Source organism: Rutidosis leptorrhynchoides, chromosome 7, assembly GCF_046630445.1.
Source record: "Rutidosis leptorrhynchoides isolate AG116_Rl617_1_P2 chromosome 7, CSIRO_AGI_Rlap_v1, whole genome shotgun sequence".
Classification (NCBI taxonomy): Eukaryota; Viridiplantae; Streptophyta; class Magnoliopsida; order Asterales; family Asteraceae; genus Rutidosis; species Rutidosis leptorrhynchoides.
In genome coordinates, this window is record NC_092339.1 from 10,280,844 (window position 1) to 10,295,823 (window position 14,980).

A 14,980-nucleotide genomic window follows, 5' to 3' on the forward strand; every position below is an offset into this window, starting at 1 on the left:
ATTGTAATAGAACTTATAGATATAGATAATAAATTAATATTTAACAAGCATAAGATTGTAATTTATATTTATACTGTATTTGATTACCAAATGAATGATGAGTTGTGGCAATGTCGATCCATTTTCCTAAAAAAATGAGGTTTTATTTCATATGGGTCAAACATGTTGCATTAAATAAATTAGGTAATAGGTTGTTTATTCTTAATCCTAAAACTTTACAATTCTTTTAATTCATGAGCTGTCAAAATAAAATATTGTAGTCATATTTAAGACGTTAATTGTGTATAAACAAATAAAAGCCTCTTAACACATGTAGCACCCATTGGGCCCACATGAACTGACAACAACCTTCGCTTCCATTAGACCATGAATAACGCGCTACATCTTAACCCACCGCCTCCCACGTGGCACGACAACCACCACCACAAACGCTAGGAGTGGGCTTTTGTTGGCTTTTGTCGGCTGGCTTTTGTCAACAGGAAACGCAGAGGAGAGAGGGCTGCAAGGCGACGTGACGAGCTGCGATTGGACCAGAAAAATTGAGACGTTGGGGTATCCGTTTGGGGGGGAGCGGGGGTTAAATTGAAATAAAAAAAATATTTTATTTAATAATATATATATATATATATATATATATATATATATATATATATATATATATATATATATATATATATATATATATATATATATATATATATATATATATATATATATATATATATATATATATATCACATATTTAACATACATCAACACAAAACATACTCAACTATATCAAAATCTTCTCCATTCAATCTTAATTTTTTTCTATCAAATGTCAAACCCGAACAATAACTCAAACTCAAATTTTAACGACAATGAAAGCGATCTCTCCGGTTTACCGAATTCGTTTACCAATTTACTCTACGAAGGCTCTTCTTCTATCGCGGACACATATGGTGGTTCATCTTACCCTTACAATTTTGGTGCCTCTTCATCCAACCCGAACGCAACACCATATCCTAACTTTCATAGTTATTTTTCGAATCAACGTCTCACTCTTGAACGACAACAACAAATGATGCAACAACAACAACTTCAAATTCAACAATTTAACTTACAACATATGTTGTATCAACAAGCACGTCAACCAAATATGTTCACTTCGGGTCAAATATGTTCACTTCGGGTCACCAAGAAACGCAACCGACATCCCAACCGCAAAGGCAATCCCAACAACAAACGCAATCACAATCGCAACCGACTTCCCAAGTACCCAACACTCCTACTCGAAAGACCCGAAGCCATAGGAAAAAAACCGGTGGTATGATATTTTTATTATTTAATATTTATGTTATATATTTTATTTCGTGTATATGTATATATGTAGTATGCATACTCTATATTTAATTTTTATATATGTAATGTTATATATGTATTTCGTGTATATGTATATGTAGCATATATATTTTATTTAATTTTTATATATGTATTTCGTGTATATGTATATGTAGTATATATATTTTATTTAATTTTTATATGTAGTATGTATATTTTGTGTATATGTATTCGGAACATATGTATTGTTTATTTATTTTTGTATATGTATTTATGTAGGTCCATCAAAAAAGAAATATACAAGAAAAAGATGTGGGATCCCGAAGAGGAAGCTTGGCTAGCAACATGTTGGATAGACGCGTCCGAAGATTCGAGAAAAAGAAACTCTCAAAAGCTTTCGATTTTGTGGGATTCGATTCATGAAAAGTTTAATAGCAATAACCGTGGGTGGTTTAGGGGTGATGATCAATTACAATCGAAATGGCGTCATATAAGTAAAAATTGTAAGGAGTTTAATGGTGTGTTCGATGAAATACAACGCAATTGGGGTAGTGGGAAGAATGATCGAGAAGTGCGTTGCTTAATTATAAAAGAAAAACTTTGAAAGACTTTAAGATGGTTGAAGCTTGAGATGTTTTGAAAAAACATCCAAAATGGTATGCACCACCACCGGTGCGGGAGAAGATGTTGATGAGAATGATGACGATGATAATGATGATGACGACGATGAAGGTTTTGATTATAGTTTTGGTGTTGATCTTTCTTCCGACGCACGTCAGATCGAAAAAGAGTTATTTGGACCTGACCGTTTGAAAAGACCAAAAGGTAGAGACAAAGCGATAAAGGCAGCAAGAAGATCGATATCGTCCGATGCGGGAACGGAATCTCGTTCAACAAACTCTTCAAAGTCGTTCAAATATTCGGAACATATGATTGAAGGAAAAAAGAGTTCTCTTGCGGCGTTTAAAAAGGCAGCTTACCTACAACAAGCTGCGCATGAGATCGAGATTCTTAAAACGGGCACCGAGGGGTTAATAAGGAAAGACAAAAAAAGGGTTCAAAAGCTACAAGAATGGGTTCGTAAGCAATTTAATGATATCATCCAAACTTCGTCGTCCGAAAATGAAGACGAAGATGAAAATGACAACAACAATGACGATTAAGCTTATGTTTTATTTTATTTTATGTCATTTTATAAGTTTATGCACTTTTTTTTGTGTGTTTAATTTTTAAGTTTATGTACTCTTATTTTTAATTATTAACTATATTTTATCTATTCAATTTTATTATTTTCGCTAAATAACAAACAAATAACAAAACAAAACAAAATCAAAATTAAATGTCACGTCACTGTCATCCTTTGACAAAAGCCACACATTACAACTCCCCCATTTCCCTGCCATGGTCCAGTCACTGACTTGCCCCAAAAAGTGCACCTCATCCACTCCACGTCACAGCCACCATTATCCATGGTCTTACATTCGGGTCCATACACACATTGTCTCTCGTGATCCATGGAAACCAACTCTTCCTTCTTTCCTAATCAAATCCTCTGCAGCCACGGCGTCAAACTTCTTCATACTCGGTTGGTTTTGGGCTAATTAACTTGCTCATAATGGTTGATGTAAATAGTGCTGCGTGCTTGATCACGAGTTCACGACATACATGTCTTGCTCGTCGAGAAGAACATGAGCTGGCTTTGGACGATCATGGCCGAGAAGAGTTGTCCACCAAGCAATGCACCACCTGCCGGGCTCACAAATTGCTCAATAATCGCAACCTTAACAAAACAACAACGAATTGTTAATTACTACTTTTCGAAAGTTGTAGCCATTGTTGCTATTGATGAAAAAAAGGTGGTTAAGTTTAGCAACTAATCTTGGAAGTTATAGATATTGAAATGAGTATTTTGTATTTAAAGGAACGATAAGATGTTAGAGGTTTATATTTATACTAGATTCAAGAGCCCGTGCGTTGCACGGGTACTCTTAATCAAACAAACTGGAATCGTAAAATGTTATATCAATAGATATATGATATAGACAGTATCACAAGTATTGTTGTGGATGAAATAAACATACAATTGTAATATTAATGTATTACATTTTTTATGAAATGCTTTTCAAACAACATTATAACAAAATTAAAAGGGGTTAAAAAAAGTATAGAATCAATGAAGGATTAGTTACTCACTTCGTTTATGTTTGACGGAAACTTGAGTTGCATATGTACAAATTGTTGCACCAAAAGCAATTAATATCTCCCATCTATGGCAAATCTTGACTTATGATATCAACTAAACCATCAAAGAACACATATTTCGTTATCGAAAATTTTCAAGTCCACACGTTTACGTGTATCACCGATCAAGCTCTAGTGCTCTTCCTTCTTTGGCATGGATCAACATTTTCATCATCCACCCTTGATAACACTTTACAACATGTACAACACTAACCACACTCCACAAGAATAATCACTATACATGTTCATGTAAGCATCGCTTGTCAATTTGTTCAGAAGGTGTTATACAAATACCTTGTTGGAAGATCCCAGAAACTAACTACATGAACACAATACATGAAATAACACCTCAATATTCAAATGATACAACTCAATATCAGATTCTTGAAAGCTAAAAAGTACAAAAATGGAGTTTCATTGGGAAAACGTATTATTCAATGAATTGAGTAAAAAGCTTTGTAATAACAAAATGGATATCATGATAGAATGAAACTACAGACAAAATAAATACTTTCACTTTTCAAAATGAAAGTAGGATGTAACCCTATTGTAGACGACGACAACAACAACAACAACAACAACAACAAAACTCAATCCCACATGTGTAGGGTATGGGGGAGGTGAGACTTAGACAATCATTAAGCTGAAATATTTATTGAAAGCTGGTAAACAACATTACCATCCGAAACTCTTCATGTTCTCGGATTGCTCATGTAATGCATCTCAGTGTTTGGTCAATGCAAACACTTAAGAACATTGTGACATATCTTTATCATATATGTGTAAAAACGAATCCCCCACAAACTGTTTATGACTTTGTAATGTCAAACCAAAACTGTTATCATAGGTATGACAATTCGTTTTTTAATAAACAATATGAATATGATAAGATTATAAGAACATATGAAATAAATAAGTACGTACCTTTGCATCAACCAGAATCATGTATGAAGTGAATTGTTTTAACTTCCTCCAAGCAGTCTTCTTCCACGTCTTAGGAACCTTAACAGTTAACACGTACTCCAGTCATTTCGTTGGTTGTTCAACAAATTATGAGTAAACTCGTTTATCAGTCATTTTTTTGTACCAAATTAAATGTGGATTAGAGGTGTGATAGTCAGGATTATATTATGCTAGTCTAATGTGATGAAGGAATTATATTTATAATCGTAGTGGTATAGTAGAGATGATAAATACTACTTAATAAACAGCCTTTGATCATTATAATTAACAACTGATCCTTAAAGTATAACCCTTTTTAAATTTTAGGGGGATTTGAATAAATATCTTTTAATGATATATCTTTACATTATAATTTATAATCATTTGATTTCTTATACCATAAATAGATGTGTCAAAAATAAGTTATCTTCAAAAATATAACTCCTCTTAGTTGACTGCTTAAATTAATTGAAAAGGTTACTATTAGTATTGGTGAGTAATAGGTCTGCATACCTTATCAGTCCACAGACAATTATTACACATATGTGTAATAATTTTTATCCTTCATACATTATAGCAAGAAATACTACAGCAAACAATTAGTTTTACGTAAGTGTAAATTATGTTGGGTAATAAGTATGCATACCTTATCAGTACATAGACTCTAATTATTGGTGGTTAAAGGCTGGAACTTTGTCTGGACAGGTCTGCATACTTTTCCAATGATAGAAGGCTTCACATATTCATTCATTGTTTTAGAGTTGCAGTCAGACACATACAATAACAATTTACAGTCGAAATACATAATGACAAACACATCATTTACACGCTAACTCAATTATTACCTTAGGATATTCACAAAGCAGAACTAATGTTTATGAGACTTGGCCCAGAATATATTTACTAATTACCCAAACCAACCCGCCCAAGTTGACACCTCTAACTGAAGAGAAACTTTTTGAGTGAAGAAAATTATTCGTTAGATGACTGGACAATAGTAAATGTCACATTCGTTGTGAAGTAAATAACTTCAATCACCATTAAACACACACAGTACAACATTAGCTTTATATATATCTCGAATTTTTAAATTGACACTTTACGATTCACCGTTTAAATCTACAGTCACCAAAAGGCTAAGAAATGTGCAAAGCGATGCAAAGATTTGTCTTAATTTTAAACCTTTACGATTAATAACAAAACATGTTGTGATTCTTCTTGAGACCCACTTTAAGTCATGGAGGGATAGTCTACTGCACCCCGTACAAATAGTTTTCTAAAATAATGTTACTGAAATTAATAAGACTAACCTTCTCTTCAGGTAAGTCTTTGAGAACACAAACTTTCTAGGGTCTGCAACTGTTGAACTTTGCAGCAGTAGACAAAATGGGCTCACTGGCACAAACCAAACCCAAACTATTTTACTCAATCTCATCGAGTTTGTTTTTTTTCTCCTTCTATAAAATAGAGAAAAAAATAAAAACACTAACCCTTTGAGAACACTCCCTTCAGTGTTCAGGTTGACACAAATAAAAGCATGATGTCTGTTGTGTTCAACATCCCATCGGTTAGCCCGCCCATATTGCTACCGATAGGAATATAAATTTATTAACAATACCACCTATTTGGGTCGGTTAAATAAATAAAATACAGCCAGATCAACAATGTCAATTTTAACACAAATAGTTATACAATCACTCTCCACCTGTTTGTTGTGTTCATATATCGTTTGCTATGTATTTATATTGTACCTGACAACCTTATTTGATAAGGATAAATACTGATTCTAGTACTTTCTACAACGACATCTTAGTACAATAGGATCAGAAGCATCATCTTGCTTGCACATAACCCACGGGACACCGGTGTTCAACCCGACAGCCATTTTAGCAATCCAAGTCAAGTAAGCGTGGCCCGCTGCTCCAAATGCATGGCTTTCTGCCCCATATTCGTTCTCTATCCGACCCATTTACCAATATACATAAGAAGCATACCCATATTTATTTATCTTAACATTATTTCATTCATTTATATAGTTATGTTTGGTTCTTAATAACACCCACATAGTATGTCTAGTTAATGCTATAAACGATCAGAATTGTGCAAGAAAACGAAAGTTACCTGAGAGAAGTTGATTGGGCCACCTTGAGACTCAAATAACCTTTCATTCTTCATCATTTGGACTATTTATGTGGTGAACTTTTGCATTGCCATCTACAATTACCAGTCAACATTGTCACTAAAAATGCAAAATTTCATAAATTGGTAATATGCATGGTCAACTTTAATTCCTTAAAGAAAATATAGTTACTAATTTAAAAAAAAAAAAAAATATATGTAAACTGCAAAATAGGGGATCAAAATATTTCGTATTATTTTGGTATATAGTTTCTATTAAAGGTGAGAAACAAAAGTATAACGGGTCAACCCACCCCATTTTTACCACTAAAGAGATGGTAACCATTTCTACCCGTTACCCAACCAACCCATTTTCTATGAAAACAGCATATGCAAGAATGACGAAACCAATTTTTCATTCAGATGGTTGAATTGTTTTTAACTAATAGCAAAACATTTCTTCAATGTTAATGAATCGATATAATCCAAAAACTACATATCACATCAAATAGTATAGCATTTAGTAGTTAAATATCATATAAAAAAATAAGAAATATAACTATAGAATGAAACACGTTCACCATCAACAGGCTTCCCGAAATGTTGAAACCATCAACAGGACTAATATGTGATAACGAACTTGGATGTTGGACCTGTTTATGAAAACCAATTTTCTTTTTTGTTATAATTTTAAGTGCATAAGTTTGATTAAAACATACATCAATAACCTCTAATTTATGAAATCATGATCTGCAAGAATAATGAGGCAATTTTTCATTCAGACGATGATTGTATTTTTTATAACTAATAGCACACAACATGAATTCAATGTTAATGAATTGACACAATTAAAAAAATGCATATCACATCTCATAGTATAGCATTTTTATTTCAAAGATCATATCACAAGATAAGAAATCTAAGTAAACACATTTGAACCCTAATATGTAAAATTCAGAAATTAATCCAAAAAGTAACCCAATCAATAGGCATGGTTAGTTACATACAGAGTACTTCTTTTGACAGAATCGATGAATGAAGAATCTGATTGCAGAGACATGAAGAAAACTTCTAATGGCGCTGAATCGGCATGTGTTGGAGATGATCGCAGTTACTCGATAACCATCTGTTATTCTGCTGATAACTGATTCGATATCTGTATTAGGGTTTGATGCAGATTGAAGAAATTTGGGGTTTTTTTTTCCTGTGGTTTCTTCAGGCCCGTATCAAATGCCAGCGTGAAATGTATTAAGGGCTAATTAGGCGTGATTAGAAAGTAATTAGGGACTGCCACGTCAGCAATATGGCTTAAGGGATCATTAGGGGTTGACAACTTGGATTAACTTTCACGATTTATAGGTGTAGATAGATAGATAGATTGTGTACATGTCTCTTTACCACTATTTTACAGATATTAGATTATAATTTTTTTAAATACACATCTATTTCTAAGATATTTTCTTCATACATGTTATCCATTATTGGCCTATTGGGTATATACAGGAGTCAAAGCAACTACCAAATAAGTCAACAGTCAACGCTCACAACCTCATTCTTTATTTTCTCCACAAATCTCGCCGGAAACAATGTCCGATCACACGACCACCAATAGCAGACCATCATGTTTAAAACGTTGTTTCGGTTTCATACTAACTTTAGGTCTCACATCATTCTTCATGTGGTTACTCTTACGTACAAATTCAAACCCAATACTATCTATCCAAGATATCTACATTCCTGCACTCAACAAAACCTTAAACTCAACCTCGTACCAATCAATCTACATCGATCTTAAACTCGACAACGTCAATAAATTCAAAGGTATTTACTATGATCAACTTAACATCACCTTGCTTTACTACAACCAGTCAGATTCAAATGAAAATGATAAGACTTTGAGTCCGATATCGAACTACACGCTTCGGGGGTTTTATCAAGGACATAAGAAAAATACTCGCCGGAAAAACTGGACGGAAACTTATGGGTTGCCGGTGGATGGTGGAGTGGTATTTAAGGTCGATTTGGAGACTAAGATTAGGTTTAAGATATTGTTTTGGAAAACCAAGAGACATAGGTTGGTTGTTGGAGCTGATTTTGAAGTTAATGATTTAGGTCAGAAAGTGCAAAAAAAGGGCACCAGGTTGAAGTCCGGTGCACCGGAATTGTTCTCCGGGAAGTTTAATTTGTGTACGTTATTAGTTAGTTTTAGTAGCTTCTCATTGGTGTTTGTTTAGACATTCTTCTGTGTTTGTTGTATTTCAAATTTCAATTTATTAAGTTTAAATGTTACTGAATCAGGTTCATGACAAATTGACAATGCTATAATGATATGATTAATGATTAATGTAGTTTTGTGATTAAAGATTTACAAGTTGCAGTCCATACCACCATTAGAACCAGCACCATCAAGATCATGAATACAAACTTCATCATCAGTCAAACTTAATCCATCAAAAAGTTCATCAAAAAAGATCTACAAGATAAGAATCAAAAGACAACAGAGTTCTAAAATTATCATAGGTTATCAATTAAGTGTGACAGATCACTCACAAAGGTTAACAGCAGACTGTAGAAGATGGTGGAAGACGGTGGAGAAGGGACAATCGGCATAATCGCTATAGGCTAGGGCTTGAAACGAGCTTTTGAGGCAACATATTGATAATCAGCTTCTGCCTTCATTGTCTTCATGTAGGCGTTGGTACAAATTACCCCCACATAGGTTACTACTTTTGTTCGGCGCCTATAGTCAGATCGTTTGCCTATTGGTCTATGTGTTCGATTTGCAATAAAGGAATGGAGCTTCGTGACGATGCATTTTTTGATTGCAAAACAGCTTGTAGTTTTTAGAGCAGAATCAGAATGTGGACATGGCAAATTTTCTTTCATGGGAAGATCTGATACAGTGGTTTGACAATTGGTGTGCTTAAGAAGATTCAAGAATTGCATTTATATTATTCTTATGACCACTTTATGGTTTCTATGGCGATTTTGAAATAGTTTTACGTTCAAATCTATTCCGATGACGAAGAATATCGTTTTTGATTCCATTCATAGTTATTCTTTTCATTGATTTAGATATAGATATAGAGATCAAAAGGCCAATTGCTTAAACTCATGTTAATTAAATTATTGTAATTTGTTTCTAGTCTCTTGCTAAAGTTTTGTTTTAATCTAATCCCAGTGTTAAAAATAAACTTGAACCTATAATCATTTAATGAAAAGAACACCTCAATACTATTAAATCAACATCCTGTCTAGTAAACCTGATCAAAATTTACCACAGTCGATCAATAAAAGATGGCCCTATCTGTTCCTTTTGTTATCAGTCCATTTTATCCTAACAAACATTTATAAACCAGGATAACAACCATTAACTTGTAAAGTATATCAATGTACCATCAACTATTAGGCAGCTTTAACTAGGATTTATAACACGAAAACAAGTTATCGGTCCATTTTATCCTAACAAACATTTATAAACCAGGATAACAACCATTAACTTGTAAAGTATATCAATGTACCATCAACTATTAGGCAGCTTTAACTAGGATTTATAACACGAAAACAAGTTATCGGTCCATTTTATCCTAACAAACATTTATAAACCAGGATAACAACCATTAACTTGTAAAGTATATCAATGTACCATCAACTATTAGGCAGCTTTAACTAGGATTTATAACACGAAAACAAGTTATCGGTCCATTTTATCCTAACAAACATTTATAAACCAGGATAACAACCATTAACTAGTAAAGTATACCAATGTACCATCAACTATTAGGCAGCTTTAACTAGGATTTATAACACGAAAACAAGAGCTTAGTAAAGTATCAATGCAACAGTTTACTCTAAACGACACAGTTCATATGGCATAGACTTTATACGACTTCATTCCTAATGACCATATTGGCATATTCCCACACAGTACAGCAACCTATGCAAAACATACAATTCAAAACAGATCATCAAACCTGCTCAACCTGCGCGCTACCAAGCTGGATCTCTTTCGGCATCAGAATCACCACCGTCTCATCACAATACGCACCTAAATACGCCGCTAAACTCAACTTATCAACCGCTTCACCGTGATAGGATTTACAGACGAAATACAGCATCACATGCGTCACACCAAACATCAATAACAAAATCATAACAACAGCTGCACACAACATTCCAATCATCACTCTCCAAATCATCTTCAATTCAGCAACATTATCACCGAATTCCACAAACACTTCATACACAAGCATTAACCCTAACAAAATCACATACAACACAAACGCAATCCCCATTCCGACTTTCATCTTTCCGTACGCTAGGGTTCTACCTTTTGCCATCGCTTTAAATCCGTTCACATTTTCCAAAACTGTAACAACACTAGCTAACTGTGAAACTGTCCAATAACTGTCAGATATACAAGTCCTGACGCGTACACAATTAGTAGAATTGTCTCAATAACTTGTTACGTATTTTTCGATCAGATTGAATGACGTTACGGATAGTGACGTGGCGGCCGGTGTAAACGGAAGCGACGGTGACAACCACGGCGGCGGAGTAGGGAAGGTAGAAAAACATTAGAATCGTAAAGTATGTTATCTCGAGTAGCGAGTAGTACGGCCAATCGAGACGGTCGGTAACTTCGATTTTGAAGTACAAATAATTTCTGATAGTTATAAAAACTAAAAAGATGATTGCGAGTGGAAGGTTTAGGTTTAGAGCGATTTGTGTGAAGAGTTTTTTACAACTGAAAAGGATTTTGAATGATTGCTTGAAGATACCGAAGAATCCGACGAATTTCATATCTTCTTCCGTTTGATCCATGGTTGATTTTGATGAATTGTTGAAGATGAACTTGCTTTTAGTGTGTGTGGATTTGAGTGTGCGAACTGAGAGTTTTCATTATACAATTTGAAATTTGATTTTCGATTGTGTGAATTGTGAAATGCCGCTTTTATATATAGTAGTTAATAAATTCAGAGAATCGAAGTGCAGGGTGTGATTTTTGAAGGGCGGAAAATGAAAAGGCGAATGTTTATATTTATTTATTTTTTTCAAAAAACGGATAAACTTATACGTGAATGATGTCTATCATCAATAATGTTTGATTTGTTATTAACTAGTTTGGAGGTCCGTGCTTCGCTACGGAGACCAAATCTACGTACACATATAATTTCAATACTTTTCTTAATCAATAATAAATAAACGGGTTATAAAATAAGGTAAATTATAAGTCGACTTTCAAAAATAGATAAAAATAATCATTACCTTTTGTATATAAGATAAAAATATAGGTAAAAAGTAAGTGGTTAAATGATAAAGTAATTAAAAAGCATAATATAATGAATGTAATGTTTTAAACTGTGTATTTTTACCTAAAGACTATTAATATTGGACCACGGAGTAACATATAACAATATTTTATAATACTTAAAAAAGTAAACAATTTTTCTATTTTGTATGTAATATTTGTATATGTTCGGTTTCATATTGGCCGGTGGTCTCCTTGGAAGCAATCTCTCAACCCGTTAAAAAGAGAGATGACTTTCTCTGCTTTTATGAGTGTTTCACTTGGGGTTGAGAAACGACTTTTCTTTATTGAAGGATAAATGAAGGATTATCAACGTCTCACCTCTCCTATAACCCATACATGTGGGATTGAGTTTTGTTGTTGTGTTGTTGTGTACACCAAATTTTATATTTTAAAGAAAAATCAAAGAAATCATTTGTTCAATTACTCAACCAACGTTTTAACCTCCAAAATCCACCAATGGGCCTCTGGGCTGACCCGTCTACTAAAAACCCTAATTAAACTATATATTATACAAACAAAATCACTTTTCCATTAATTAACTTATTTCTCCAGTGTTCTTTCCCCCTTCTTTCATCCCATATACCATATTCTCCTTCTCATTCTTTTCTTGTTATTCTTTTACTTATCATCTACTAATCTACTAAATGTCTAATATCTAATATCTAATTAGGTAATTAAAATTAGTTCGTTATGAATACTTGAAATATTGAAGGTTTCTAGATCTGTTATATAATCCTTTTAGCCACACGACTTCATTTATAGTTGCAAAATACAGAGCAACTGTGTTTATCTATGGATTTATATTTTATACTCCATTGTGGTAAGGAAAAAAAAATTCAGAGCAACTTTGTTTATCTATGGATTTATATTTTTATACTCCATTGTGGTAAGGGAAAATTTAAAAAAAAAAAAAAAAAAAAAAATGCTACAGTAGCTACAGTGGTTGCTACAGTGATTTCAGGCTAGGTGGCGTGGTATGATTGGTGGGGTTTGTCCATATTTAGTATATAGTATAATTCCATATCCTAACATCTTTTTTTAACTTCTCTTTTAGATATTAGTGTCACATTAACACCAATCACTTTAACAATTATTTCATTGAACATTCTATACCTTTTATTAAATAATACCCCAAAAATATAAAAGTACGAGTTACCAAGCACAGGTTACAAAATAAAAATGCAAGCATGATCTCTCTTTCACGCCAACTACCGTCACGGGTTTGATTGAAGTTTCCTTTAACTTGGCATTGCCTATCTTAGCTAAAGCTTGACTTGCGACAAGCTCCCTTCACTAACGAAGATAAGAAGTGGTCTAAGGTATTCCAGTGTCCGTCATGTTCACTACAAACTTGTACGGAAAATTCATAATATTTTATCTATCACGCATTGATAATAATGATGGTCCCTTTTTCATTTTAAACTGTTCCACCGGTCTTTTTGACCGACCATTTTTTCGGAATTCTAACGATGGTAACGTCGGTTACTTTTACCCCTTTTTATTAACTGATTTACGCGATTTCGGAGTCCTGGTGTTCTTGTCTGTGACTCTCGTTCTTGTAGGAACGGTTTAGTATAACATGCTTTAAGTGTATCCATGTGTTATAATGTTTAGGCATGTTTTGTTGTTTGTTTGACCAGGACACGTTTTTTGGATTACATTTTTATCGATTGTATTTGTTGATCGTTGGATCTGTTAATGTTATTAAGTTTTTAGCCAAAAAAATAAGAAACATTGTTTCAAAGTATTATTTAATAGTTCAATTCCATAAATCGATAATAATAATAGTATAATGAGGTAAAGTTTATACCCGTAACTTTGCATATAAGAAAATAGGATACGAAAAATGTAAGGAGTAAAAGTGTAAAGTAAAGAAAAAATACATCGTGTAATTATAAGATTCTTAAACTGTATTATTTTATCTGTGAATTATTAACATCATAACATGAGACAGCGAGAGTCCATTTCAACGAAAATATCTATTAGGTCTTTCCCTATCCACCACCAAATAAGGGTGTTGGTGTGCGCCAGCCCATGACGTGGATAGGCAACACGCCAACAAGAACACCAGTAAGGAAGGTGATGGTGGTTGGCGTGGGAAGTGTCGAACCCAAATGATTTTTTTGTTGTTGCTTTATTGAATATAGCCATTGTATATTAAAAAAAAGTTAACAATTATTTAAAAGTAACAACACAAGTTAATCTGTTATCTTACCGTTTAATATTTTTTTGATTTTTTGTTGTTGGAAAAACTACTAATTATACCCTATAAATAGACACACGACTTTCTCAATGGGTGTTGACCAATACTAATGAAGTCGCATGCCTTGTCCATTACCCAACTTGTGTGACTTGCTTGTTTTGCATCTCGAGGCGACAACCTACTTTCAGGTTGCCCATATACTACATCAAATGGGCGGGTTGGGAGTTGGGTAATGGTTCATAATGAATTTCAGATCAAAACATGTAAGTTTCGGATGGATGAAACTAGAAGTCAAAATCGATCAACTGGGATCCGGGTTGACCGTGACACCACTTATTATATAAACTAGTTTTTTGGCCCGGGTTGGTTTTGGAAGAAAACAAAACAAAAAAAAAAAAAAAAATGTAGCTACAGTAGCGGGTATTCGGGTCGGGTTGGTGGAGCGGGTCAGGGGATCTGGATGGTAAGCGTTTGGTTAACTGCGCGTTGCTGCGGTAATTAAATAGTGTACATTACACATGATGAAATGTTGTACCTGGTATTATAGAAATAAAATTATATATTAAGCTTTACATTACAGTTCGTTGTACATATTTAGTATTCGTTACATACTCATTCTTCATACCATAAATTAGTGTGATGGTGACCACAGACGTTCTGCGGGTTTTAAAAGACCATAATGACCGTCTCGCTCGTTACTACTAACGGGGTACCTACATAATCACAAAGCCAATCATTAACATGGGAAACCAAGAAACTGTAGTTGTACATAGTAAAATCGACGTGACTAATCAAAGTAGATCAACCATTTTCCAATGAAGAAAAAAATTCAAATAAAACAA

The 14,980-nt window shown here is 33.6% G+C and overlaps 2 protein-coding genes and 1 pseudogene across 14 annotated transcripts; 2 read left to right on the forward strand and 1 right to left on the reverse strand.

Annotated features, from left to right (window-relative positions):
• The window catches only part of LOC139858931 (uncharacterized), a 313,467-nt pseudogene that overhangs the window by 60,912 nt on the left and 237,575 nt on the right, over nt 1–14,980 (forward strand).
• LOC139858767 (uncharacterized) lies at nt 2,570–10,927 on the reverse strand. 13 transcript variants are annotated; one of them, XR_011763067.1, is made up of 7 exons: nt 10,596–10,927; nt 6,625–6,717; nt 5,814–5,898; nt 5,150–5,236; nt 4,486–4,563; nt 3,514–3,880; nt 2,570–3,100 (listed from the first exon to the last, which is right to left on the reverse strand). XR_011763067.1 is itself a non-coding variant. In XM_071847602.1 (2 exons), exons 1-2 carry the CDS (start codon nt 10,914–10,916, stop codon nt 6,691–6,693), a joined length of 348 nt encoding a protein of 115 aa, XP_071703703.1. In that variant the 5' UTR covers nt 10,917–10,927; the 3' UTR covers nt 3,888–6,690. The 13 variants fall into 13 exon arrangements, 1 of the variants encoding a protein (XP_071703703.1); XR_011763066.1 differs by having other exon boundaries at nt 5,814–6,459; XR_011763075.1 differs by lacking the exon at nt 10,596–10,927 and adding an exon at nt 7,629–8,034.
• Nucleotides 8,079–9,715, forward strand: LOC139858766 (protein NDR1-like). Its single transcript, XM_071847601.1, has one exon. It carries the CDS (start codon nt 8,208–8,210, stop codon nt 8,853–8,855), a length of 648 nt encoding a protein of 215 aa, XP_071703702.1. The 5' UTR covers nt 8,079–8,207; the 3' UTR covers nt 8,856–9,715.